At 51.7% G+C, this 26,715-nt stretch overlaps 1 protein-coding gene across 1 annotated transcript; it reads right to left on the bottom strand.

The window, feature by feature from the left end:
- Positions 1–18,506: 18,506 nt before the first annotated feature.
- LOC136469172 (zinc finger BED domain-containing protein RICESLEEPER 2-like) lies at positions 18,507–20,761 on the bottom strand. The gene is made up of 4 exons (XM_066467476.1): positions 20,671–20,761; positions 20,181–20,557; positions 20,060–20,071; positions 18,507–19,994 (listed from the first exon to the last, which is right to left on the bottom strand). Exons 1-4 carry the CDS (start codon positions 20,759–20,761, stop codon positions 18,507–18,509), a joined length of 1,968 nt encoding a protein of 655 aa, XP_066323573.1.
- Positions 20,762–26,715: the final 5,954 nt, after the last annotated feature.

Raw genomic sequence — 26,715 nt, 5'->3', positions numbered from 1 at the left:
AATACACTGCCTAACGTTTAAACAAGGCAGTAGACATTAATTCATTCAAATACTACCTCCGTTCAAAATAAATAGATTCCTAAAATCACTTAGTCAAACTATCTTAATAATTAAATTTGACAAAATTTATAGGAAAAAAATTAAGATTGTCTCTGATACTAAATAAGTACATTTTCATGATGTATCTAGTGATACTAATTTGTTGGCGTAGATACTGCTATTTTTTTCGATAAATTGTGTCCAACTTAAAATAGTCTGACTTATTAGGTCAACTCTAGAAGTTGATTTATTTTTGTCAAACTTAAAATTCTTTTATTCTTAATTTCAAATATTGCTCATTTAGTGCCAAATAGAGAGTCATTATTTAGATCCTTTGTTATGGGCATATTCTATATCCTTTGGTATAGCTTAGGTGTACTCTAATTTTATGGGTTTCCAAACTTAGCATGTTTTAAAAAAACAAAAAACTTGTCTGGATAGTGCATTGAATATTTTGTACTCCCTACATTCTAAATTATAAGACATTTTGGCTTATTTCCTGCACCTCAAAGTGATTAGGCACTGTTAAAAAATCGATGCAACACTATCGATACCGGACCGCATGGTATTCTTCACAACACCAATCTTGCTTCTTTCAACTTGAGCTTCACCTATTATGCTGTAGATGCTTCTCATAGGTTGTGTGCTAATAAAGTTTCCTACACACGAACAAGCATGATGCACGCAGATAGATAGAAATACAAAATATCCTAGTAAAGCACAAAGGAGACACAATTTGTTTTACCGAAGTTCAGGTTCCCACTTGAACCCTATGTCTCCATTAAGGAAGCCATGATTGACTACCTGCAGTCACGCTGTAGTCGGATTCCTCTCAACCACTTTTCCTGAGCCACTAGGATGATCATTTTCCTTGGGAGGCAAGATCAAAGGCTCAAAGCCCCCACACAAACTTGCCCTATTTCCAATTTTCTCTCTTTGTCTCACTATATATGTGTATTCTATCTACTTAATCAGTCAAAAATTAGAACAATAATATTTCTAGGTTATACAAATAAAATGTACTTAAATCGAAAAATTCAAACATATTTGAACGACATTGCCCATCACATGACATAGTCCACTACAACATTAAGTTCATAAATATGAAACATAGGAATGAATCAATTCCCTCCTCCATTGCCATCATCACCACTAGCCTCACTACCTCCACACATTGCACCACTTGATCCACAATGCCAGAACTATTGTTGAACTTTGCCATTTGCTAAATATAAATTGACTATGAAACGAATCAATTGAATAAAATGAACCCAAAATGTAAATTGACTATCATTTGAAGCAAGCGATCCTAAATGAAATTTGACTATCAATTGAACCAAAACAAAACCTAAAAAGTTTTACTATATGTTTTCTACCTTGGAGCTTGGGGTTGCAGTAGAGGCAAACCTAAAAGGTTTTTTACTATATGTTTTCTACCTTGGAGCCTTTGAGGGGTAACTTTTGTCTGATCTTATAATTGGTTGTTTACTTTACCTATTGTTTTCACCGCGCAACAAATTCACTACACCACATAAGGACCACGGCATGTGCTGAGTCAGCTTGATCCACGATTCAAGGATACTAATTACTCACTCAGTTCCAAAATATAAGATGTTTTAGCATTTCTACATACATCGCTTCTATTATGTATCTATACATAGTGTATATATAAGTGCGTAATAAAAGTTACGTGTTTAGAAAAAACAAAACGTCTTATAATTTAGAATGTAGTGAGTAGTCGGGTTACTCCCTCCCTCAACAAAATGGAATTACTGTTTCCCAAGGAGTCCAACAATCCCAAGTTTAAGATCTAAGTGTCTCTTATGCTCTAAAGGTTATGAGCAAGTACCACTCTAACCCCGGTGAGTCCGTGAGGGTCACTGAGTGGTTTTAAAGAATATCCTCAAGTACTTGGACTAAGGATATATTCCTGGTTTATAAAGGGGAGGAAGACCTTGTGGTAAGTGGTTATACTGATGCTATCTTCTAAACTGAAAGAGATGATAGTAATAAGCTGCAATCTGGTTTTGTGTTCTGCCTCATTGGAGGAGCGGTGAGCTAGAAAATTTCCATGTAGGAAGCGGTTGTTGATTCTACGGCAAAGGCTTGATATATTACAGCTTTGGAAGCCGCCATGGAGATCATTGGTAAAGGTCATGTAAAGATTTACAAGGTGCACATGGATTGAAATGTTGCTATCATGACACGAGGACGAATGCCTGCTTCCACTACATCAACAATGCACAATATTGGACCGTGCTGCTAGCTCAAACTCTTTTTCCATAGTGTTGCGCTCTATTGGTAATGATCTACGATCTCATAGTCTTAATGATATCTTGATTGAACATTGTAGATTTATTTGTGCCAGTGAAGCATACATGTTCCCTTGTAGTTTTGACCACTAGTATGAAAGGACAGTGATTCAAAAAACCGACAACAAAAAATAGGAACAAAATTCTAGCCTAGTCCGCATAAACAATGAGTCCCACAACGGTGTCTCACACCTCACAAGTGTGGACATTTATGTGAAAATACACCATTAAAACTTTATTTTAGGATTCAAACCCATAATATCCGCCCTCACGCAAATCTTGATTACCATCCCTTTTTGTAGCACTATTGTTGGTAACAAAATGAGAACCATTCAGTTTGAACCATCAGTGGAGATTATGTCTAGTGGCATATTTTCAGCTAACCACATGTAGAAATCATGCCTTTTTGGAACAGGTATGAGATTCAAATGAATATTTGGGCACCTAAATAACCTCAAATGAAAAAAACACATTTCATTTACAAAATTGTAAATCTCATTGAATTATATAACTTTGATATAAAGTTTGTCTTCATCCGAGTTCATATGAAAAAATTTATCAATTTTATATACTCGTCACCTAGAAATGGATTTATACTTTTCTAGTGCTGGTTGATATGACAACTACCTTTATAAATGGATTTGTAGTCCCAAATCCATTCACGCAGGCGTTCGCTCGATTCTTGTGCGGTGAACAGTTGGCCCACTCGCGTTTGGCTTGTCGGATCGTTAACGTTATTGTATATTAATTAATTATTGTGAACGTTTCTGGCCAATCATTACCATACGTGAACGTGGTTTTGTCAGTGTTTCGGACCGGGGTCCTCAATGAATTTATCCTGTGTGTTCCCGATTTCAGATGGTGATGCAAAAAGACACAAGGTTTATACTGGTTCAGGCAATCGATGCCCTACGTCCAGTCTGAGAGATCGATCTTGTATTCCTTGCACCGAAGTGCTTGTAGTAGGGGGTTACAAGCTAGGTGAGAGAGGGAGTTAGTCCCTGGTCTCGGCGAGGTGTGATGTGAGCTGCTTGAGACGTTGCTCTCAGTCGGCTGGGAAGTGTGTGTTACAGGGCCTTGTTCTTCGTGAGTCCCTGTCTCTCCAGAAATAGCCCAAGTCCTTTCCTTTTATAGTTTGAAGGGAGGACAAGGGTAGTACATGAGCTAACTATACGGCGTCGTGCAAACAGAGGCGGCGTGTCTGAGCCCTGTGGCCTGTTCCTGTGGCGGCGTAGTCGTCGGAGTGGTCCGTCCTTGGAGCACTGGGGCGGCGTGCTGGTCACATCCGATCCTGTGCGTCATGGGAGCTCTAGGGCTGCCTCGGAGTGGGTGCGGCGGTCATCGTGTGAGTCGCTGTGGACTGACTGTGCACGAGGCCGAGGCTCGGTCGGTGCCGAGGCTACACCGCAGTGGGGGGTCTCGGCAGACACGAATCCCGAGATAGCCGAAACCCTTGTGCATAGTGCCGAGGCCCGGAGAGAGCGGTTGATCTGGTGTGCTGGCTCAGAGACGGTGATGACCCGGGCCAGGCTGTCCATGTCGTGTTGTTTTCAAGGCAGGGATCGCGGAGCACAGTGTAGTGCGGGCGCTGATCATGGGCACATCGTCAGAATACAGTGACCGGTAATCCCCGCCGTGCCCTGTCTCAGCTGGTATGGGGCTGATGCGACCTCACGTCCCGTCGGCCATTCCGCGGTGTCAAGCCGTCGTCCGGCTGAGATTGCGGGAGTGGTTGACGTATTAATGGGACATGACGTGCTGTCGGGAAGATCGGTCGAGGTGGGGGCAACGGGCTATGGACAAGCCGGCCTTGAGCGATATGGAGAAAGAGGCCTCGTGCGAGACAGAGATTGGGCTCCTTGCCGAGGCCTTCCGTGAGAGGCCTCTCGCGAGGCGGAAATTGCGTCAGGATGCCGAGACCTCCCATGAGAGGCCTGAGGCGATGCGGAGAGCCGGGTGGGCTCGGACGGGGCTGGTTATGAGCCCATGGCTTACCCTCTAACTTTGCTGTTGATGGGATTTTAGTGCCTCTTTTGGTGTACGCTCGGGGTACCCCGTTTTATGGTACCCGACAGTAGCCCCTGAGCCTTAGGGAGGGTGAGTTCATTCTCCCTGAGGGTTTATCGAGACTTGGTTTGCAGTCGCTCCTGTAGGGACTGTGTTTTGTTCCTGAGGTTTCGGTGGGTGCGCGCGAGCGCACCCGCCGGGTGTAGCCCCCGAGGCCCTGGAGGAGTGGAGTTACTCCTCCAGGGGCTTTTTCGTTTTTGTGTTTGAGTGAGGAGTTTTTTATCGTATTTGCCGAGCCCACAAGTGCGAGTTCGGGTCGCGGGGGTCTCGACGAGGTTGCAGGAAGAGCCCTCTAGCCTCCGCACGGAGCGAGAGGTCCGTCAGGGGTTTCCCTGGCTTTTGGTATGACCCTCACGCTTCCTTTTTCGCTCGAAAGAAGGGGTGGAATGTGCCAGGCTACCCTCGATGGGCACGAGCATTGGCACTTCCGGTGAGCTGTTATCGGGTGAGTCCGAGTGGAGGCCCGTGCCTCGTTCGCTAAGGGACGACTAGCGGTCCAGAGACACACTCCAAGAGTACCAGAGGGTTTCTCTAGTGGGTGCCGAGGCCGTTCACTGGGCCTCGGTGGCTCGGTGCCTCCCTACGGTGGGATCCCATTCGGAGACTTCCCTGCCGGTCTCGGACACGACTTAGGACGCCCCGAGCGATTGTTCGCTCAGGCCTCGGCCATTCGTAGGCTCGCCCCAAAGTCGTCCCTGACTCTGTTGCCCTAGGGCGGCTGTCGAAACCTCTAGGGGCCCAGCCTTCGAACCCCTGGACTGTAACGGGCTCGGTGCCCTTTATCGTATTTGTAACGAACCTTCTAGCGCGGACTTAGATCGTTTGTCTTTGTCTAGGGTGCAGGAGGAGCCCCCGAGCCTCCGCCTGGAGCAAGAGGGCGGTCAGGGGTCCCCTAGCTTTTTTATTTGACTCTCACATATCCTTTTCGTTCGGACGGAGGGTTTGTTTGCCGAGCCCATTCGGGTGTGAGTCGAAGTCGCTGGGTCTCGACAGGGTTGCAGGAAGGGCTCCCTAGCCTCCGCACAGAGCAGAGGGCCGTCAGGAGCTCCCCTGGCTTTTTGTACGACCCTCGCGCTTCCTTTTCGCTCGGAAGGAGGGGTTGTTTTGCCGAGCCCCCTCGAGTGCGAACCAGGGTCGCTAGGTCTCGGCAAGATTGCAGGAAGAGCCCCCTAGCCTCTGCACGGGGCGAGAGGTCCGTCGGGGGTTCCCCTGACTTTTTTGTATGACCCTCACGCTTCCCTTTCGCTTGGAAGGAGGGGTGGAATATACCAGGCTACCCTCGGTGGGCACGAGCGTTGGCACTTCCGGTGAGCTGTTATCGGGCAAGTCCGAGTGGAGGCCTGTGCCCCGTTCGCTAGGGGATGGCTAGCGGTCCAGAGACACACTCCAAGAGTACCAGAGGGTTTCTCTAGTGGGTGCCGAGGCCGTTCGCTGGGCCTCAGTGGCTCGGTGCCTCCCTACGGTGGGATCCCATTCAGAGACCTTCCTACCGGTCTTGGACATGACTTAGGGCGTCCCAAGCGTTTCGCTTGCTTGGGCCTTAGCCCTGTATAGGCTCGCCCGCGGTCGTCCCTGACTCTGTTGTCCTAGGGCGGCTGTCGAAACCCCTTGGGGCCTAGCCTTCGAACCCCTAGACCGTAATAGGCTCAGAGCCTGGTTCCTTCATCTGAAAGGAATAGGCCGGGGGAATATCCTTCCCATTGGCTCGGCAACGGGTGGCGCGCCTTTTGAGGTGGTTTCCTAGGGAGGCAAAACGACGCCTGCTGCCGTAGTGGCCGAGCGTGACGTGGTGGATGGGATGTAACTATTCCCGCAATTAATGAGAAAGAAGTGGGCGCGTGGGCGGCAGAATCGGCTCATGGTTAACTACGCCGGATCGGGGGGAAACTTCCCTGATTTCATCGCCCGTTCGTTTCACCTTCCCCCTGCATAAATACTCGAAGAGTCTCACCCCTCCTCACCTTACCTTGCTTGTGTTAGCTCTACCTCCATCGAGCCATCGCTAGAGCAGCGGGTGCCGAGAAGAAGAAGGGAGAAGAGCGAGCCAGGGAGAAAGCGAGAAAAAGCGAGAGCGCGGGAGAGAGAGAAAAACTCACTGCCGCATCCGATCCCTCCATCGCACTCATGGCCGGCGACATCATTGTTGTCGAGGCAGACCCCTGGGATCCTTCCGATGTTACCGTGGAGACACTCCAGTCGCTCGTTGACGGCAGACTCCTTCATCCGGTGATGGACCCCACCAGGCCGGAGTGGATCGCTCCGTACGGCGAGCCAGAGCCGAGGCCTCACGACGGCTATGTTGTGAGCTTCGTCTCCTTTCACGAGCGCGGCCTCAGCGTCCCGGCGGATCGGTTCATGTGGGCGCTCCTGCACTACTATGGCATGGAGCTCCACAACTTCAACCCCAACTCTATCGCACAGGCGGCCATCTTCGTTGCTGTCTACGAGGGGTACTTGGGGATTGCTCCCCATTGGGAGTTGTGGCTCCATCTATTCTGGGCAGGGCACACCACTAAGCCGACGGGCATGTCGGGTACGAGGAAAGCGACGAGGGCCGGTGGCTGCACTCTTCAAGTGCGCCAGGACCGCCAGCACCTCTACATCCCGGCCCAGCTCGCGTCGTCCAATCGCCGGTGGTACACGAGCTGGTTCTACCTTCATAACGATGACGGAGGACTTCCCCCCTATACTAGGCGAATTGTGGGGAGCTGCCCGGAGAGATGGAAGTATGGCGTCTCGAAGGACGACCAGCCCAAGCTACAGCCGCTTCTGGAGGGGCTGGAGAGGCTACGGGGACGTGGCCTTATCGTGGCTGTGGTCGTGGCCACCTTCCACCGCCGGAGGGTGCTGCCGCTGATGGCTCGGCGGCGGCGGCTGTTCGAGATGAAGCCGGGTGAGCCCATTGAGGGCATCCGGATGTCCTCCTCCGCTCTTTCCGATGAGGAAATTGTTCGTCGGGTGGGGGAGACGGTAGAGGCGAAGCTGAGGGGCGGCAACTTGACCCCCATCGCGATGCGCCCGTCGCGGGTGTTCCTCTCGCTGGTAAGTCGTGTGTCGCTGTAGCCCCCGAGCCTCCTCCGTTTCCCCTTACTTCTTGCTCCCTTATGCGCGTTCGTCGTTCCTGTAGGGGATGAGGGACGTGTGCTCCTCTCCGCCGCCCGTTCCCGAGGACACGAGGCGGTGGGCGATCAACCGGGCGCACGCCGACGTGCAGAAAAAATGGAAAGATGCCAAGGCGGCGAAGTGCACAAAGAAGATCCTCGCGCGCGAGGAGCTAGACAAGCGCCGCCGTCAACAAAGGAAGGATGGCCTTCCTTTGGAGGAATCCCCGTCGCCGTCGCTGTCGATGGAGGCCTTGGAATGGGATGACGAGGGCGAGGTGGGGTGAGGTCCCCTGGACCATCTCCCTGATGTAGTGGAGGTGGTGCCCGGGGCATTGGCAAGCAGCCCGGCATTCCTGGGAGGAGGAGGAGAAGCGGACCCAGGGTCGGCGATTGCCCGCTCCGGGGCCAAGGCCGACACGCCCGGGGCGTGGGCGTTGGGCAAACGCGCCGTCAGCCTGGTGGGCTCGACGGCGATGGTGGAACAAGTGGCGGCGGAGGTGATGCAACCGCCCCCGCAGGGGACCAATGGGGCGCCAGGGTCCTTTGAGGACCGGTCGGCGCCGATGGACACAGAGGCGATGCCTCTGCCGCCGCCACCGCCTTTGCGGATGAGGGTCGCCGTGGCGAAGCGGTTGCCGCCCCGTTCGAGGTAGGTGTATTTTTGGTGGGGTCGCAGTGCCTTCCGTTCGCTCTTTGGTCCCGTGCTGACCCTGTAGGTGATTTTTCCTTAGTCGGAAGCAGCCTACGGACGAGCTTCCCTTGGCGCCCCTTAAGGCGCTCAAGGTGAGCCCCGGCTCCTCCACCCACTGGGTGGCGGAGGCACAAGCCGCTATACAATGCGGCGCGGCATCGGCGAGGGCCGACCCAAAGGAGTCGGCCACCCAAGGAGGGGCCGCCGAGGCGACCCCGACACAGACGGGGGAGGGAGTGCTTCCGCCCCATGAGGGCGAGGCTCACGAGTCGAATGGGGCCGGGGTGCCCTTGGTTGCCGAGGCCCCTGGGGTCTCCAAGGCTGAGGCGATGGAGGCCGGGGCGCCCAAGACCACAGAGACCACAGTGGCGGCGGTCGGTGTTTCTACGACCACCGAGGTCACGATGGCGGAGGCCGGAGCACCCGAGACCGTCGAGGCCATAATTGCGGAGGCCGGAGCCCCCGAGATCGCCAAGGCCGACGTGATGGCGGTGAGGCCGTTTGTCCAGGAGGCGGAGATGAAGGCGGCGGAGGCCTCGGTAGCGCCCTTGGTTCAGGGCCCGCCGTTGTTACGAGAGAGCGCCCGGGAGGCAGAGGTCTATCCGATCTCCTCCGACGATACTTCCTGGGTGCGGGAGGTGGTCGATGCTAAGGAGACTGGTGCTGTGGAACAGCCGGCTCCGATCTTGGGCGAGGGAAGCTCGGCCCTCGTGCAGGCGCGACCCGAGCCTCGCGGGTGGGATCACCCGCGGGTACTATGGCGGAGTCGGGACAACCCTAAGGGGGGGCCTCTGTTTGCCCTCGAGGATGCAGCTGAGGGTGGGCACTAGGGCACCTTCGAGCAATACCGCCAGCTGGCGGAGCGGTCACTACGGACGGCACTGTCTGTGGTGGGCGACGAACTGCCCGGAGTCGCCCAGGTTCACGTTTTCTTTTTTCGCGCGACGTTGTCTTTTTCTGAGTTTTGTTGCAATCAATGACCCCTGTTCTGCTTCCCTAGGAGCTCGAGACCCGGTCCCTTGGGAAGTCAGTCTTTCTCCGGTGGGAGAGGGGCGTCTGGGACCAGCTCCAGTGGCAAAAGGGCCTGCTTGCGCGTGCCAATGAGCTTCTGGCGGCGCGGAGCATGGAGGTGGAGGACCTTCGCCTCCGTTGTGCCGACGCGAAGGTCGAGGCGGCCACGGCCCAGGAGCAGCTCGCCCCTCTAGCAGCGTGGGTCAAGGAGTTGGAGGAGGAGCTCGCCCGCGCGGCCAGTGATCGGGATGCCTTCAGGGCTCGAGCTGTTGAAGCTACGGCCTCGGCCACCGCTCTTGCAGGGCAGCTAGGGGCAGAACAGAACACGCACCAGCTGACGAAAGGTGCCTTGGATGAGGCCCTTGCTGTAGCTGAGGCCTCGCAAACCGAGGCTGTGGTTTGGAGGGGGACGGTCGAGGGTGAGTTTTAGTCCCCTCGTTTGTTTTCTTTTCCTTATGTTCGCTCCCTAACTTCCTTGTGTGACGCAGAGCTGGGGAGTGAAGCTTCCAGGGCGGCCGAGGCTTCTCGGGTCGAGGCCTAGCGCTTGAAGGAGAAGGCCGAGGCTTCCCGGGCCGAGGCCCTGCGCTGGAAGGAGAAAGCCGAGGCCTGTCAGGTCGAGACCCGATGCTGGGAGCAGAAGGCCAAGGGTGAGTTCCGTGGGCGTCCGCCCCTAATTTAGGTTGTTTTTTTCCCTTGCTCAACCTCATTCCGTTTTCCGTGGTGCAGAGTTAGAGGCGGAGGTTACTCGAGCAGCCGAGGCTTCCAGCGTGGTGCAGACAGTGCTCGAGACCAAGATCGGGGAGCACAAGGCGCTGAAACATGCCGCCCTTTCCGCCTGCGAGGCCTTGGAACTCGAAGGGGTTCAGTCAGGCAACTCCCTTGGGAGCTGTTTGATCGTGCTGAGTAGCCAGATGCGCGAGCGGCTCCAAGGAGCGCTGCACACGGGTGTCAAGGGCGCATTGGCCATCATCTCCTCTCACTACGTTGGCGTCGACCTCTCGGCCATCAGTGATGGCTATGTCCTGCCTGATGATGACGAGGAGGCCGACGTGGCAGTCACGAAGCTGATGGAGGCGGCGAAAGGCCCTGGCACGGCGCTGGCGATGCTCTTCGAAGAGGAGGTGGTCCCTCCCCTACCATCTGCCGATGCTGGAGGCCCTGAGCCTTGACCTGGGCCCAAGGGGCCATGTAAAAATAGAGTTGGAATTATCTTTGTATCATAATGCTTGTGGCCGTCGAGGCCTTTCTTTTTGAAGTATTTGTGTTTCTTAGTTGTTTTTCTCGTGTTTCCGAGCCTCTGCCCTCTGTTGCTTCTGATCAGATTTCTTTTGCAAAACACCTCCTTGGAGCCTAAGCCGTCCCTTGGGTGAGAGATAGTGAGGGAGTGCCATAGCCCGAAGGCATAGGCCGTCTCACGACTCTACCGGCCTCTTGCTTAGGAAACAGACTTTGGTCCGAGGGGTTTTTACAACCGATTCGTCAGAGCGTGCTAGAGACTTGGCGTAGGAATTTTTTCGAAAAACGACTGAAGAATGGTGCGTGGGACTTAGGGGGAGTCCCCCATCTAGCCCCCGAGGGAGGCTTGGTTCTGCCGAGGCAGAGCCAAGTCTCCCTTACTGTGTTATCGTATTGCCGAGACCCACGATGGGCTCGGGGGGGTTCTCGAAAAATTAGACCAACTAAAGAACGCTTTTTAATTGTATTCCGAGAAACAATATATACAATGCTTGGAAATTTAAGGATAAAAGCGACGTAGCTGTTCTATGTTCCAAGCGTTGGTGAAGATTTCGCCCTTCTCGTTGGCCAGCTTGTAGGTCCCGGGCTTCAGTACTTGGGTGATGATGTACGGTCCTTCCCATGGCGGGGTCAACTTATGGCGGCCCTTGTTGCTCTGTGCTAGTCTCAACACCAGGTCACCTACCTTCAAGTCTCGGCCTCGGACGCACCAGGCCTGATAGCGCCATAGGGTTTGCTGGTATTTAGCCGAGTTAAGTAGCGCAACGTCTTGGGCTTCATCCAGTTGATCGAGGGAGTCCTCTCGGGTGGTGCGGTTACTTTGTTCGTTATAGGCTTGCAGCCTTGGGGAACCATATTCCAAATCAGTGGGGAGGATGGCCTCGGCCCCATAGACCAGGAAGAAAGGCGTGAACCCCGTGGCTCGGCTTGGAGTGTTCCTCAGGCTCCAGATGACCGACGGGAGTTCGGCGAGCCATTTCTTGCCAAACTTTTTCAACCGGTTGTAAATTCTTGGCTTGAGGCCTTGTAGGATCATGCCGTTGGCACGTTCTACTTGGCCGTTGGTCCTTGGGTGTCCTACGGCCGACTAGGCCACACGGATGTGGTGGTCGTCGCAAAACGTCAGGAACTTTTTGCCAGTGAACTGTGTCCCATTGTCGGTGATGATGGTGTTAGGAACCCCAAACCTGTGGATAATGTCAGTGAAGAACAACACTGCCTGCTCGAATTTGATTCGATTGATCAGACGAGCCTCGATCCATTTGGAGAACTTGTCAATTGATACCAGTAGATGGGTGTAGCCTCCGGGGCCTTTTGCAGAGGCCCGACCATGTCGACCCCCCATACGGCAAATGGCCACGTGATGGGGATGGTTTGGAGGGCCAGGGCCGGGAGATGTGTTTGTCGAGCATAGTACTGACATCCTTCGCAGGAGCGTACTAGCTTGGTGGCATCGGTGACCGCCGTCGGCCAGTAAAATCCTTGGCGGAAAGCATTTCCTACGAGCGTTCGAGGCGCCACATGGTGCCCGCAGGCGCCTGCGTGCTAGTCCCAAAGCAGGGCTCGGCCCGCCTCGGCAGTGATACATCGTTGGAGGACACTGGAGGGACTTCGCCTGTACAATTCATCGTTGCAGAGGACGTAAGTCTTGGCTCGGCGCGCAAGCCATCGGGCTTCGGTCCTGTCGCTAGGAAGCTCCCCCCGATCGAGCCAATCGAGGAATGGGATTCGCCAATCCGTGTCCTGGTCGGTCTGTGGAGGCTCGGTGTTGACTTCCATGACCTTGGGCTCAGTCGAGGGGGTCTCGGCAGTAGAGGGGGCGTCGAGCCTTGCCATGGTTTCCACAGGTGGGCCTCCTCCGTTACCAAGGTGTAGTCAATGGAAGGTTTGTGAAGGTCCCTGGCAAATACGTTCGGGGGACCGGAGCCCATGCCGAGGCCATCTTTGCCAGTTCATCGGCGGCCTCGTTGTACTTCTGCGCGATGTAGTTTAGTTCGAGACCGTCGAATTTGTCTTCTAGGCGACGTACCAACTTGCAGTAAGCCTCCATTTTGGGGTCGAGGCAGTTTGACTCCTTCATGACTTGATCGACGACGAGCTGCGAGTTGCCCTAGACGTCGAGACGCCGTACCCCAAGTTCGATGGCAACTTGCAAGCCGTTGACGAGGGCCTCGTACTCGGCCATGTTGTTGGAGGCAGCGAAGTGGAGCCGCACCATGTAGCGCATGTGTACTCCGAGGGGCGAGACGAAGAGGAGTCCCGCGCCTGCCCCGGTCTTCATCAGAGACCCATCGAAGTATATGTGTCCAGCATTCTGTCTGGACTTGGGCAGGTGGTAATTGGGTGTCGGTCCACTCAGCTACAAAATCGACCAAGACCTGAGACTTAATCGCTTTCCGAGGCGCAAAAGTCAAGGTTTCCCCCATAAGCTCGATGGCCCACTTGGCTATCCTGCCTGAGGCCTCCCAGTTATGGACTATCTCTCCCAAGGGGAAAGACGATACCTCAGTCACTGGGTGAGACTCGAAGTAGTGACGCAGCTTGGGCCGGGCCAGGACTACGGCATAGACCAACTTCTGGATGTCGGGGTAACGCGTTTTGGTCTCAGAGAGCACTTTGCTGATGAAGTAAATAGGTCGTTGGGTGGGTAGAGCATGCCCCTCTTCCTGCCTTTCTACTACTATGGCAGCGCTGACCACTTGGGTCATTGCGGCAACGTAGAGTAAGAGGGCCTCGTCCCTGGCTGGGGGTACCAGGATGGGAGGATTTGTGAGCAGCGCTTTGAGTCTGTCAAGGGCTTCTTCGGCCTCAGGGGTCCAAGAAAAATGCTCGGATTTTCTCAAGAGTCGGTACAGAGGCAAGCCTTTTTCGTCGAGGCGCGAGATGAAGTGGCTCAAGGCCGCAAGGCATCCCATGACCCTCTATACTCCCTTGAGGTCTCTGATTGGTCCTATGCTGGTTACGGCCGAGACCTTCTCTGGGTTGGCTTCGATGCCGCGTTCCGAGACTATGAATCCTAAGAGCATGCCTCGGGGGACCCCGAACACACACTTCTCGGGATTGAGCTTGATGCCCTTCTCTCTAAGGCATTTGAAGGCTATTCTTAAGTCGTCGACGAGATCCTCAGCCTTTCTGGTCTTGAAAAATGATGTCGTCCACATAGGCCTCGACGGTTCGCCCAATGTGGTCGCCAAAGACCTAGGTCATGCACCGCTGGTATGTGGCCCCTACGTTTCTGAGGCCGAAAGGCATAGTCACGTAGCAGTACATGCCGAATGGGGTGATGAAAGAAGTCGCGAGCTGGTCGGACTCTTTCATCTTGATTTGATGGTAACTAGAATACGCATCAAGGAAAGACAGGGTCTCGCACCCAGCAGTGGAGTCAATGATCTGATCGATTTGGGGTAATGGGAAGGGGACTTTTGGACAGGCTTTGTTCAAACCGGTGTAGTCTACACACATCCTCCATTTCCCATTTTTCTTCCTAACTAACACGAGGTTGGCCAACCACTCTGGGTGGGACACTTCCTTGATGAACCCGGCCGCCAAGAGTTTCTGCACCTCCTCACCGATGGCCCTACGCTTTTCCTCGTCGAAGCGGCGCAGGCGTTGCTTCACCAGCCTAGAACCGGCCCGAATATCCAAGGTGTGCTCGGCGACCTCCCTTGGTATGCTCGGCATATCCGAGGGACTCCATGCGAATATGTCGGCATTCGCACGGAGGAAGTCGATGAGCACGACTTCCTATTTGATGTCGAGGGTGGCGCTGATCCTCAGTGCCTGGTCATCGGGGCAGGCGGGGTCGACCAGGACGAGCTTGATGGCCTCCGTGGGCTCGAACGTCCCTACGCGATGCTTGGAGTCAGGCGCCTTGCCACTGAATTGGTCGAGGTTGGTGATGAGGGTCTCGACCTCGGCGAGAGCCTCGGCGTACTCAATGCACTCGACGTCACAGTTGTATGCATGTTCGTATGTGGACTCAATCGTGATGATACCGCTGGGGCCTGGCATCTTGAGCTTGAGGTAGGTGTAGTTGGGAACTGCCATGAACTTGGCATAGCACGGCTGCCCTAGGATGGCGTGGTAGGTTCCTCCGAATCCGACCACCTCGAAGGTAAGGACTTCCTTGCTATAGTTGGAGGGGGTGCCGAAGCAGACGGGAAGGTCGATGCGCCCGAGGGGTCACGTGCATTTCCCTGGCACGATGCCGTGGAAGGGTGCGGCGTCGCCTCGGAGCCTTGATCGGTCGATCTCCAAGAGCTCTAGGGTGTTGGCGTATAGGATATTGAGGCCGCTGCCTCTGTCCATCAACACCTTGGAGAGTCGGGTGTTGCCGATGATGGGGTCGACAACAAGTGGGTACTTCCTAGGATTCGGAACATGGTCAGGGTGGTCGTCTTGATCAAAGGTGATCGCCTCCCGAGACCAGTCGAGGTACCGGGGAGTGGCCACCTTGACCAAGAAGACCTCTCGGCATTCCCTCTTTCGCTGCCACGCCGTAAGGCACGCCGAGGGTCCACCGAAGATCATGAAGGCGTTGTGTACCTCGGGGAACCTGTCGTCCTTGTCATTGTCCCGGTCGCCGGTGCCCTTCTGCTTGGCGTCGTCGTCGGGGGGGGGGGGGGGGGCCGAGCCTGGCGTAGTAACGCCGCAGCATGGAGCAATCCTCGAGGGCATGCTTGACCGGGCCTTGGTGGTAAGGGCAGGGTTTCTTAAGCATGTCATCGAAGGGTCTGGGGCCCCTAGGGCCTCGGAGATTCTTGCATTCTGCGGCCATGACCATATCGGTCTCGAGGACGGCCCGCTTCCCCTAGCGATCCTTCTTCTTCCTTTTGGGGAGGCAGGGAACCGAGGCCTCGGGGGCCTCATCCCTCCGCTTCCCCTTGGTGTCGTCCGTGGGGAAGATGGCCCCTATAGCCTCCTCGCCTGAGGCAAAGTTGGTGGCGATGTCGAGGAGCGCGGCGGCCGAACGCGGCACGTTCCGGCCTAGTTCTCGGACCAAGTCTCGGCAGGTGGTGCCAGAGAGAAAAGCCTGGACAATCTCTGAGTCGCCGACACTGGGCAACTCGGTGCATTGTTTCGAGAAGCGCCGGATGAAGTCTCGGAGAGACTCGTCTGGTTTCTGGCAACAACTCTTAAGGTCCCAGGAGTTTCCAGGGTGCACGTATGTGCCCTAGAAATTCCCGATGAAGATCTAAACCAAGTCGCACCAGTCGTGGATCTGAGAGAGAGGAAGGTGCTCAAGCCAGGCTCGCACCGAGTCTGACAAGAGCAGGGGGAGGTTGCGGATGATGAGCAGATCATTGTCCGCGCCGCCTAGCTGACAAGCCAGGCGGTAATCGGTGAGTCAGAGCTCAGGGTTGGTCTCGCCTCTATACTTTGTGAGGTTGGTCGGCTGGCGAAACCAGGCTGGAAACTGAGCGTTACGGATGGCTCTGCTGAAGACCCAAGGGCCAGGTGGTTTAGGAGAAGGACTGCGGTCTTCCTCGCTGTCATAACGGGCACCCCGATGCGGATGGTAGCCTCGAGCGGGCCCCTCACTGTCATGTCGTCGTCGTCGGCCGACCACCTCGTGGCCACCCTATGCCTCACGTCGGTTATCAAGGCGGTCGTGGACCGGGGGGACCCTATTGGTTGCCGGCACCCGAGCGGGCTCGGGACGAACCACGGCCTCCCTATTCTGTCGGCGTGGTGCTGAGGGGAGGTCCGAGGCGGCTCCGCGCCGCCGAGAGGCGGAACTCTCTGCCTGCTGCACCACGGCGGTCTCGAGGAGATCCCGGAGCTCGCCGCGAACCCGTCGTCCTTCCATGGTGGAGGGCTCGGGCATCGCGCGCACTAGCATCGCCGCAGCCGTGACATTCTGGCTTGCGCGATTGAAGATTGGAGGACGATCGTCCCCTTCGTCGTCGTTGATGCGATGGTGCATGTCGCGAGCCCATCGCTGGGCTCCTCCGTCATCACCGCGGCCTTGCTGCTCCTGCTCGAGAGTGGTTCGGAGTTGTTGCAGAAGGAGTTGATCTTGCTCAACCTTGGCCTAAAGCTCACGGAGCTGTTCCAGGTCCGGGCGTCGAAATTGTCCGAGGGCAAGGTTCTCGTTCCATGCTGCCGGGGGGACAATGCGCGAAGGCGTCGCATCGCCCGTTCCCTGATGAAGCGGAGTGCGGTCGTCCACCCCCTTGTGTTCGTTGCCCGTGCTTGGCATCCCAAGTCCGACGTGGAAGCACTCACGAGTGGGATCGTAAGTACCTTCATCGTCAGAATTGGAGTAGCCAAAGCAATAGTCGCTTGCGGCCAAGAAGCGATGCATAGTTTTGTGGTCACGGAGGTCGGAGAAATCCGCTCCGGCCCACGCCTCGTCCTCCTTCGAGGAGTCGGCGTGGGCGTGAGTCGACGCTGTGGTGTCGAAGTCGAGAATGAAGCGATGGCGGCGCTCCGAGAGATCCGCATGAGCGGAAGCGTAGGCGTAAGCATAAGATGCGGCGGCATTTCTCAACCCGAAGGGGTATGTAGATAGTGCCACCGCCGGGCTCTGTTCTGCCGGAGATAGCTCCTCAAGGTTTGGTGGAGCGGAGCTTGATGTCGGGGCATCGCCAGGTGCCACCGGCGTTTTTCCCTTGTCCATGCTCAGGCTAGATAGATCCCCAACCAGGGACCTTGCGCCAACAGCTGGTCGTGGGGTGCCGGCGGAGAGCGGCGAGTTGCCCTGGGTTTGCATGGCATCAGGATGATCTTGCTCACGTCATGCCTGGCGAGCGCGGCGAGAACGGCCGCCCGGGCGCCGCCTACGCCTGGGCTGCCGATGCGTGATGTCGTCATCGGCAGGCGGGGCTCAGGGTGTGAGAAGTACCATGTCGTACTCATGCCCTAGGGACATGAACTCTTGGCTCCCAAACCACACCACCGTGCTGAGATGCAGCGATCGTACGGGGTCTGCCATCCAGAAGCTGTTGGGATGATGAAGCTGACATGCAGATTCCCCTACCTAGCGCGCCAACTGTCGGTGTTTTGGACCCGAGGGTCCTCAACTAACTAGTGAATTTATCCTGCGTGTTCCCGATTCCAGATGGTGATGCAAAGAGACACAAGGTTTATACTGGTTCAGGCAATCGGTGCCCAACGTCTAGTCTGAGAGATCGATCTTGTATTCCTTGCACCGAAGTGCTTGTAGTAGGGGGTTACAAGCTAGGTGAGAGAGGGAGTTAGTCCCTGGTCTCGGCAAGGTGTGATGTGGGCTGCTTGAGACGTTGCTCTCAGGCGGCTGGGAAGTGTGTGTTACAGGGCCTTGTTCTTCGTGAGTCCCTGTCTCTCTAGAAATAGCCCAAGTCCTTTTCTTTTATAGTTTGAAGGGAGGACAAGGGTAGTATATGAGCTAACTATATGGCGTCGTGCAAACAGAGGCGGCGTGTCCGAGCCCTGTGGCCTATTCCTATGGCGGCATAGTCGTCGGAGTGGTCCGTCCTTGGAGCACTGTGGCGGCGTGCTGGTCACATCTGATCCTATGCGTCATGGGAGCTCCAGGGCTACCTCGGAGTGGGTGCGGCGGTCATCGTGCGAGTCGCTGTGGACTGACTGTGCACGAGGCCGAGGCTTGGTCGGTGCCGAGGCTACACCACAGTGGGGGGTCTTGGCAGACACGAATCCTGAGATAGCCGAAACCCTGGTGCATAGTGCCGAGGCCCGAAGAGAGCGGTTGATCTAGTGTGCTGGCTCGGAGACGGTGATGACCCGGGCCAGGTTGTCCATGTCGTGAAGTATTTTTTTCCCATAAGAGCTTCAAACTAAAACCAAAACTATACACACAGAGAACAAGAGGAAATTAAAAGGATAACTGAGCTGTGTGCAATGCTGTCTCATTAAAAACCTTTCTGGGTAAAACTCACCCGTGTGAGAAACCCCAGAAAGGGAAAAAGAGTGCAGCATAGCTCTTATAAGTCTTAAACATGTTCAAAGGTTTACATGATACATCACAGATACAGATCATAATCAAGTCTGAGGCTCTCAGGCTCTCAGCTCACCTCTCAAGTCTCACAATCTCAACTCTCAATCTCAATCACCAGATGCAGAAGCCACAGATGCAGATGTGGTAGCAGAAGGAGCTCTAGAACCAGAAGTAGATGCATCTTCATCAAGATAGAGATGCTCGAAGGAGTCTACCAGTTCTTGGTTGTCAACATCATGCTGCAGTCTTCTTTCACCCAGCTCCCAATCTTTTATGCAAGCAAGCATCTCCACATGTTCAAGCAATAGTCGACGGCGCCGCTCCTCAAGTATTCTTCCTGTCAAGCTGAAACAAGATTCTGAAGACACTGTTGAAATAGGAACTGACATAATGTCTCTAGCCATGATAGAAAGCACTGGATATGTTAGCTTACGGTCACGCCACCAGAGAAGTAGATCAAAGTCATCCTCATATGCAGTGACATTGTCACTGTCTAGATAAGCAGATAGCTCACAAGCAGCAGCATAAGTAGATAAAGAAGGACTAGGAGCAGAGGCAGGGGAAGGTCCAACAACACCTGATGCTCCAGGGCCTCTAAAAATTCTTCCCCATGCATGCTTCCTCTTACCTGTGATGCTTGTAGGATGTGCAGCCCTCCTTTGAGACCTAGCTGCACCAAACTTTTCTTCATACTTGTTAAACAACTTGAAAATTTCAGTTTTCACAATACCATAATAAGAACTATAGTCAAAACCAGTTTTTTGTTGCATTATGGTAAGAACATTAAATAAACCTCTCATTTTATCTCTAGGATCAAGAATGAATGCAAATGAATACAGCAGAGGTATGTCCTTCCAGTATTTTAGGTATTTAAGCTTCATAGGATAGACAACAGAAAATAGATTCTGATCCTTTGAACTTTTATGCAAATGAGTTATAATATCTAGCAGATGGTGCAGAATAAGTGGACTAGTTGGATAGTAAACACCAGAAAGAGTGACTGTGGAGTCATAAAAAACTTCCAGGAATTCAAGTATTTTATTAGCAATATACCAGTGACTTGCAGTTAACAACGTTGAGCCATAGTTGGAATTAATGAACACAGAAAAAACATCCTTATATGGAAGCAGGTGTTTAAGCATAAGATATGTAGGATTCCATCTAACATCCATATCCAAACCAAACTTTCTAGGTCTAACACCCTTAGCAATGCAAAAGTTCTTGAACAAAGCAATCCTTTGATTAGATGAATTCAAAAAGTTAATAGCAATTCTGAAATCCTCAGTGTAAGGTTTGAACCTTTTTAAGCCAGATTTTACTATCAGATTAATAATATGGCAAGCACAACGTTGATGCACAAGATGATACTTAACCTTATTAGGATCTGAAGGTGTAGGTGCAGGTTCAGAACCCAGATAACCAGCAAACATATGTGTCAATTTTTCCATAGCATTAGCATTGGAAGAAGCATTGTCAAGAGTAACAGAGAACACCTTGTCAAGCAAACCAAATTCTTCAATCACACAAGTAACTTTTTCTGTAATATTGTCACCAGTATGTTTTACCTCAATCAAGCGGAGACCAATTACCTTTTTCTACAACTCCCAGTCAACAGTCATATAATGAGCAACAACACTGATATAGTCTTCCTTTTCATTACCAGACTAAATGTCTGATGTCAGACCAATAGAAGAAGCACCAGACAACACACAGTTCTTAATTATATTACGTCGTTCATTAAAAAGTTTGCCAAGATCTCTAGTGGTGGTCTATCTAGAGACCTTCACAAACCTAGGATTATGAGCTCTAACAATGTATTCTTCCCAAGCATCAGTCTCACCAATTCCTAAAGGCAGATCAAGCTTAGTAATCAAACGACATAATTCAGATCTAGCAACTTCAGGTTTATAATCCCAGTTATAAACAGAACCATCAGGATTGTATGAAAGCCTAGATTGAACCCTAGCACGTTGATCAGTTTTAATCCTACATGATTTTTGGTGCCTTTTTAAGTGACCAGTGCCAGCAGAAGATCTAGCAGACAAGGTAGTTTTGCACATCTTACAAATAGCCTTGGTGTAAATTCTAGAACCATTAATAACCTCATAGATCTCCTCAAAATCAGCCCACACAAGCGATTTGCGCTTACTAGTGTTACCTGTACCAGCAACCGAAGGACCAGTGCCGTTGGAGTTCGCAGTCGCCGTCCCCCCTTCGCCACCATCCACATCACATCGATCGGAGCAGCAGAGCCGTCCCCAAGATCGATACCGAACAACGCATCAGCGTTGGCTCGAGTGTCATCGTCGTTCTCGCCCTCTGGGGCTAGGCCAACAGACAGGAGGCCATCCTCATCGGCCATGGCCGCCTCTCCAGCCCTGTTCCTCGACGGTGCGGGTGGCCGCCTTGCTCGCTCTAAGCCACAGCTAGAAGACGACGCATCGGCTACCGACCTACGTAAAGACGTGGAGGAGGAGGAAAACAGTACATCAGAATAGATCACAAAGACACAAACCATTCATCAATGGAAGAAGAGGAGGGTTAGGGTTAGGGTTAGGGTTAGGGTTTGGGTTAGGGTTAGGGTTAGGGTTTGGTTTAGGGATGTACCTGTGCAACCGGAGCCCGGTGCCGAAGAAGACGAGGACCACCCAGAGAAGACGACAGTAAGGTTAGAAGGACGGCGAGCGGCGGAGGAGGGGCACACGGGGACATAAACTCACATAATCACCCAGATCTAGAGGGGAGATAGGGATAGGGACAAGGGAGAGGCGGAGAGGGAGCAGGGAGGGAATCAGGTAGGACTTAGTAGTAGGGAGCTGCTCGTCAGCGGTAGGCGGGGTTAGGGTTAGGGTTAGGGTTAGGGTTAGGGTTAGGGATGTACCTGCGCAACCGGAGCCCAGTGCCGGAGAAGACGAGGGCCACCCAGAGAAGACGACACACCGGTTAGAAGGACGGCGAGCGGCGGAGGAGGGGCAGACGGGACACGAACTCACATAGTCACTAAGATGTAGAGTGGAGATAGGGATAGGGAGAAGGGAGAGGCGGAGGCCGGAGAGGGAGCGGGGAGGGGATCAGGTAGGAGGAGTAGGGAGCTACTCGCCGACGGCAGGCGGATCGTCGAGGTCACCTCACCGGAGTCGGGGAGGACGAAGCCGAGGGCGAGACTACGAGGCGAGAGCAGCGAGGCGAGGGGACAGGCGAGCGAGTGAAAATGAGCTAGGGTTTTTGGGTGTGGCCGCCGCGGCCGCGGCGTGAGCTTATATATGAGGAGGGGGTGTGGTCGCGGCCGCGGGTGTGGGCCGCGCAGCGCTGTGGGCCATGGGGAGGCCGGGAGGGGAGGACGGAGGAGTGGAGTGAGGAGGCTAGGAGCCCAGGAGGGGGAGGAGGGTGGCCGGGCCACTGCCGGGCCGGCTGACTCAGGCCGGGCCGTGCCAGCCCACGGGCCTAAGCAGCGGCCCAGGCACGACCTGCAGCCTTGGGCCGGGCCAGCCCGGGCCCACATGTCACCGGGCCGTGCCGTGCTCGTGTCGGGCTAAAAAAACGTGCTTCGTGCCATGCCATCGTGCCTCGGGCTGCATGGCCAAGTATACTTTTTCCTTTACCTTTTTATTTTCTTTCTTTTTTATTATTGTTTTTGTTTTTATTATTGTTTGTTTTATGTGTTTTTTAGTATTCTTTTTATTTTTATATGTTTTATCCTTCTAATTTCTTTTGGCAGCCTTGGCAAGTTAAACAGTATAGCATATGTCCACAAGTTATATAGAATAACTTATGTAGACAAGTTGTTTTTTATAGCTTTTGTATTTTCAAGTTTTGGTATAAGTTATAAGTTATATGGTATAAGTTATATGGTATATGTTATTAGTTAATTCATTCCTTTGTGTTTAATAACTTTTGTGTTTTCAAGTTTTGGCATAAGGTATAAATTATATGTAATAAGTTATACGTTATAAGTTATATGTTAGTTAGTACACATAAGTTGCTACTAGAATAAAAAATTTCGAAACACATACAAGTGGAGTCTAGCTTTATTCGTCTCATTGCGTAAATTGAAAATAGATACACCGTTCAACAATTATAGTATTTTAAAATAAATGTTTTGCTTTTTTTGGCTTGTATCACGTGACGTCACAACCAGTTGGAAAGCGCGCGGGATGCAGTGAGCACATGTAGACAGCTCGGGATAGGCATTGCCGAATAGGGAAAGTGGTAGGTTTTTTAAAAAAAAAGGAAATTACTTTATGTCGCGTCAACGCCGTCTCGAGTCGCAAGTGCGGCAAGAAATGGCTGCGACGTCGGCGCTGGCCATGTCCAGCGCAACGCGGGGACGCTGCTACGCCACGTGGAGTCCGTGGACGAGACAGTGGCCTGGGCGCCTGGCTATCGTGCTTCTTGGCCTGTACGGCGATGACAATTGACAAACACGTCAGATTTATGGCTGATTGGTGCTGTGGACGAGCACTGATGTAGTGTCTAGTGACGGCGCTGGCACAGTCGCCACGGGCGCGGCTACAGTGCATCATTGGAGCGCACCCGCACACCCCGGCCATCTTGGTGCTGGCGGGGATCGCCCCCGCGAGGCGGCCACCACCCTGTACAAACTCTGCAGGCAAGCTGTGCCCGTGTAAGAACCGCCACCAGCAGTACGCGTCGGCGCGGCGCCCATGCTTACTGACTTCGCCGCCGCCTGCTCTGCCTCTTCACCAAGTGCTGCGAAGGGCGGCGCAGGAGTCAGAGTTTCCCATCTTTGCAACTTGCCTTGTTTAGTTCCAACCCAAAATCTCAAAAAGTGCTACAGTAGCTATCACATCGAATGTTTGTGGCCCGTGCATGAAGCATTAAATATAGACAAAAAAAAAAACTAATTGCACAGTTTGATGGGAAATTGCGAGACGAATGTTTTGAGCCTAATTAGCCCATATTTGAACATTAATTGCCAAATAAAAACGAATGTGCTACAGTAGCCTCAAATTCCAACTTCCAGAAACTAAACGCGCGCTTGCAAGGCTCTGGTGAGCGAATGATAGCTGCAACATCATCAAGAACGCGGCCATGACGCGTATGGACGACCTGTGTGACCTGAGCGATGCACTTATTGGGCTAAGGCCTAGCCCGTTGAGGGATGGAGCGCGTGGGAGCTGGTAGTCGTTGGATTCAGCGAACGGTGTGGATGAGCTGACTGCAGAAACAAGTCGCGATAGCCGACAGTAGAGGATCTGGTCCTGCCATGGTACCGCCTTGCCCACGGCACAGGTAGGACAACCTGACAGCATATATCTCTTCTCTATATCTATATACCTAAGAAGACTCTAACGTCATCATCTACTCAGTGATACCAAATCTTGATCCCTGCTCACGCATCCACGTCCGATATAAATTATCCTCCACTCTGAGCTCATGCGTCCACGTCCTATCCGGTTCCGATACGAATAACAGATCTACGTGTCCGCGTGCGATACGAAATCATTGGAGCTCACATGTCCATATCCGATTACTGAGATTAAGTTAACAAAAATCGTGACCCCGGTGCAACACATGGACATATATCTAGTATACATACAATTCCTGTCAGAAGAAAATCGTCAAGACTACTAAAACCAATCTCAGCAGTTTTGCTTTATCCCTTTGGCCGCCAAATCGAGAGGAACCAAGATTATGGGAGAGTGATAAAAACAACGAACAAAAACTCGCTCGTGTGTGCAGTTGCTCCCTGCCTAGAGGCAAGATTTGCATTGGCAGCAGCCATTTAGCAGAGCAAGGGGGCGAGCAACCACATTGCAAGAGGCCTGCAGCCTGCTACTACGTGAGGTGCAGCCGAGTACTGCTAGTATAGTATATATCCGTTTGATATTGTTCGTAAGCTCCAAAATTGTTGCCCGATTCATTGAAAATTTTATCAACAGATGTGCTAGATCAAAGCGCCATAAAGAATGAAGAGCGCTACTCAAATTTTCAACAATGCAACCCATTCATGCATATAGGATTTGTGTTGATGCTCCTTAATCAAATAAGGGGGGCCAGCTGGACCTAGTTTGGCTCTCACGTGGCTAGCTTCGCCAGTGCCTAGAGGAGGTCATGTCTAGATCTAGTGCGCACATAATGACAGGCGAACCCTATAAATCCCCCATTTCCCCAATCTTATCCAAACAAATGGCCATCGTCTCAGCCAGTCAGCAATTTCCGTCAAGAATTGTTCTCTATGGACTAAGGCTGCGATTAGTTCGCGAAATGAAAATTTTTGGATGTCACATCGGATGTTTCGGAGATATCGGAAAGGATTTTTGGATACTAATAAAAAACTAATTACATAGCTCGCCTGGAAACTGCGAGACGAATTTATTAAGCCTAATTAATCTGTCATTAGCGCATGTTAGTTACTGTAGCACTTATGAATAATCATGGATTAATTAGGCTTAAAACATTCGTCTCGCGATTTTCAACCAAACTGTGCAATTAGTTTTTTTTTTGTCTATATTTAATACTCTATGCATGTGCCGTAAGATTCGATGTGATAGTTTAGGGTAAAAATTTTTTGGAACTAAACCAGACCTAACCGTCAAGAGAAAACTACTTTTGCTGGCAATGAGATCATGTGGGCCTTTTCTAGACGAACGAGGAATTGTTTTCCTAATGAGTTTGGTTTGTCCTGCCAGAATCCACCGGTCAGGCAAGCTCTGTTCCGTGATAGTGGACGTCCACAATAATAACGACCACAAATAGGTGTCTCTCTATCTAACGATAGATACTAATTTGTCCGTAGTGTAATCTTATTTCTAACAAGCAGATGATCCCTTTCGTGAAAAAAAATGCAAATCGGTCAAGGAGTACGGGATAACAAAATATTGGCATGTCTGGCCATAAGGCCCACAATGCAACACATATATCATATAATATAAACAAGGATGCAGACTCGCACCCTCACTAGGGGTGAGCATTCGGTTTTCGGGACTTAGTTTTGGTTTGGTTTCTCGATTCTTAAAGAAATTCGGTTTCTACAAATTAGGAATCGATTGGTTCTGAGAAATTCTAGAAACCGGGCATTTTGGTTTTCGGTTATTTCATTTTAGGTTCGGTACTAAGCGAACTTTTCATTAGAGGTTAATTACAACATAAAAATATGCAAGTTCTAATGCAAATTCGGGCAATACTACCTCTATTTTAGATAACTAGTGGCAATGCACGTGCGGCACACACGTGTTCGTCATAGCTAGCACAGGTTACATCCTATTATGTTAGTTTCACTAATTATCACTTTACCATCAAATTCATGGCCAGACTTTGACAAATCCAAATTCCAAGATTATATAGATATATATCTTATCACATACAGTATATATAAGTCTATATATATATATATATGAATTGGTAATGCGATATTAACACAAAGGAACAATAATTTTCAATGGACATCATTAAAATATAATATGGATAAGAAAACATTAAATAATAAATAATAAAAAAACATCTAGAGTGGTAGGAAGATCGAATTTATTGGGGGCACACATTAATTAATTTATATGTTGAAACATTTGCATCAGTAAGAGATGTGTACTCAAATGATGAGATAGTCATAGTCATCCGATTAATTATTGCTTTGGCACCTCATTGGATTAACAAATTGCTATCTTCATCGGTATCCATTCGTACCTCATGGAGATAACATGTCATTTCAATGTAAGCTGTGTGCATTTGATGTGTAGAGTCACTTAATTTACAGACCTGTCCACATTAGACATCTCTATCTCAATAGCAGTCTAGCAGACAACCTGAAAGCATATAGGCTCCTAGTTGGGTTTCGGTGATTAATGACAATACAAGATTACTATGACTAACGTGTGTTTTACAGAGGCAATTAAGTTAGGTCATGGTAATGCAGATCAATTGGGCAATCAAGGTGGTCATGCCCCTATGATGGAAATCGTTTTGGTTTTCAAAGGATGGATAACAAGGTTAAGGATGACTAGTTCTAAGTGTCGATTGGAGTTGGAGAGACACTTAGAGTAGTTTAGGACTTTGTTTTTCCTTTAGCCATACTATTAAGGGGGGTATGGACGGGTAGCTTGACCTAGATGAGTCTAGTGAATTAGGTGTGGTGCACACTTGTTAAAACTAGCGCTAGGTAGCTCCTACATATGCCTAAGATCCAATGGAGCAAACTTCATTCACATATGATCGAGAGTTGGAAGTGAATGGAGGGTCAAATGCTGACCGGACGCTAGCTCCGGTCGGAACGGACGCTGGCTGCAGGGTCCGGTCAGTTCATTTGATCAAGGAGATTGCGTCTGGCGCGACCGGACACTGAGTGGTCAAGTGATC

This window comes from Miscanthus floridulus, chromosome 8 (genome assembly GCF_019320115.1).
Source record: "Miscanthus floridulus cultivar M001 chromosome 8, ASM1932011v1, whole genome shotgun sequence".
NCBI lineage: Eukaryota > Viridiplantae > Streptophyta > Magnoliopsida > Poales > Poaceae > Miscanthus > Miscanthus floridulus.
Note: the sequence above shows the minus strand (reverse complement) of the source record. Positions and strands in the feature narration are given on the sequence as shown.

Coding starts and splice junctions, on each gene's coding strand:
- LOC136469172 (XM_066467476.1), bottom strand. CDS start 20,761: ATGGCCGATGAGGATGGCCTCCTGTCTGTTGGCCTAGCCCCAGAGGGC. Junction 20,558..20,670: donor CAACGCTGATGCGTTGTTCG/GTATCGATCTTG, acceptor TTGCTGGTACAG/GTAACACTAGTAAGCGCAAA.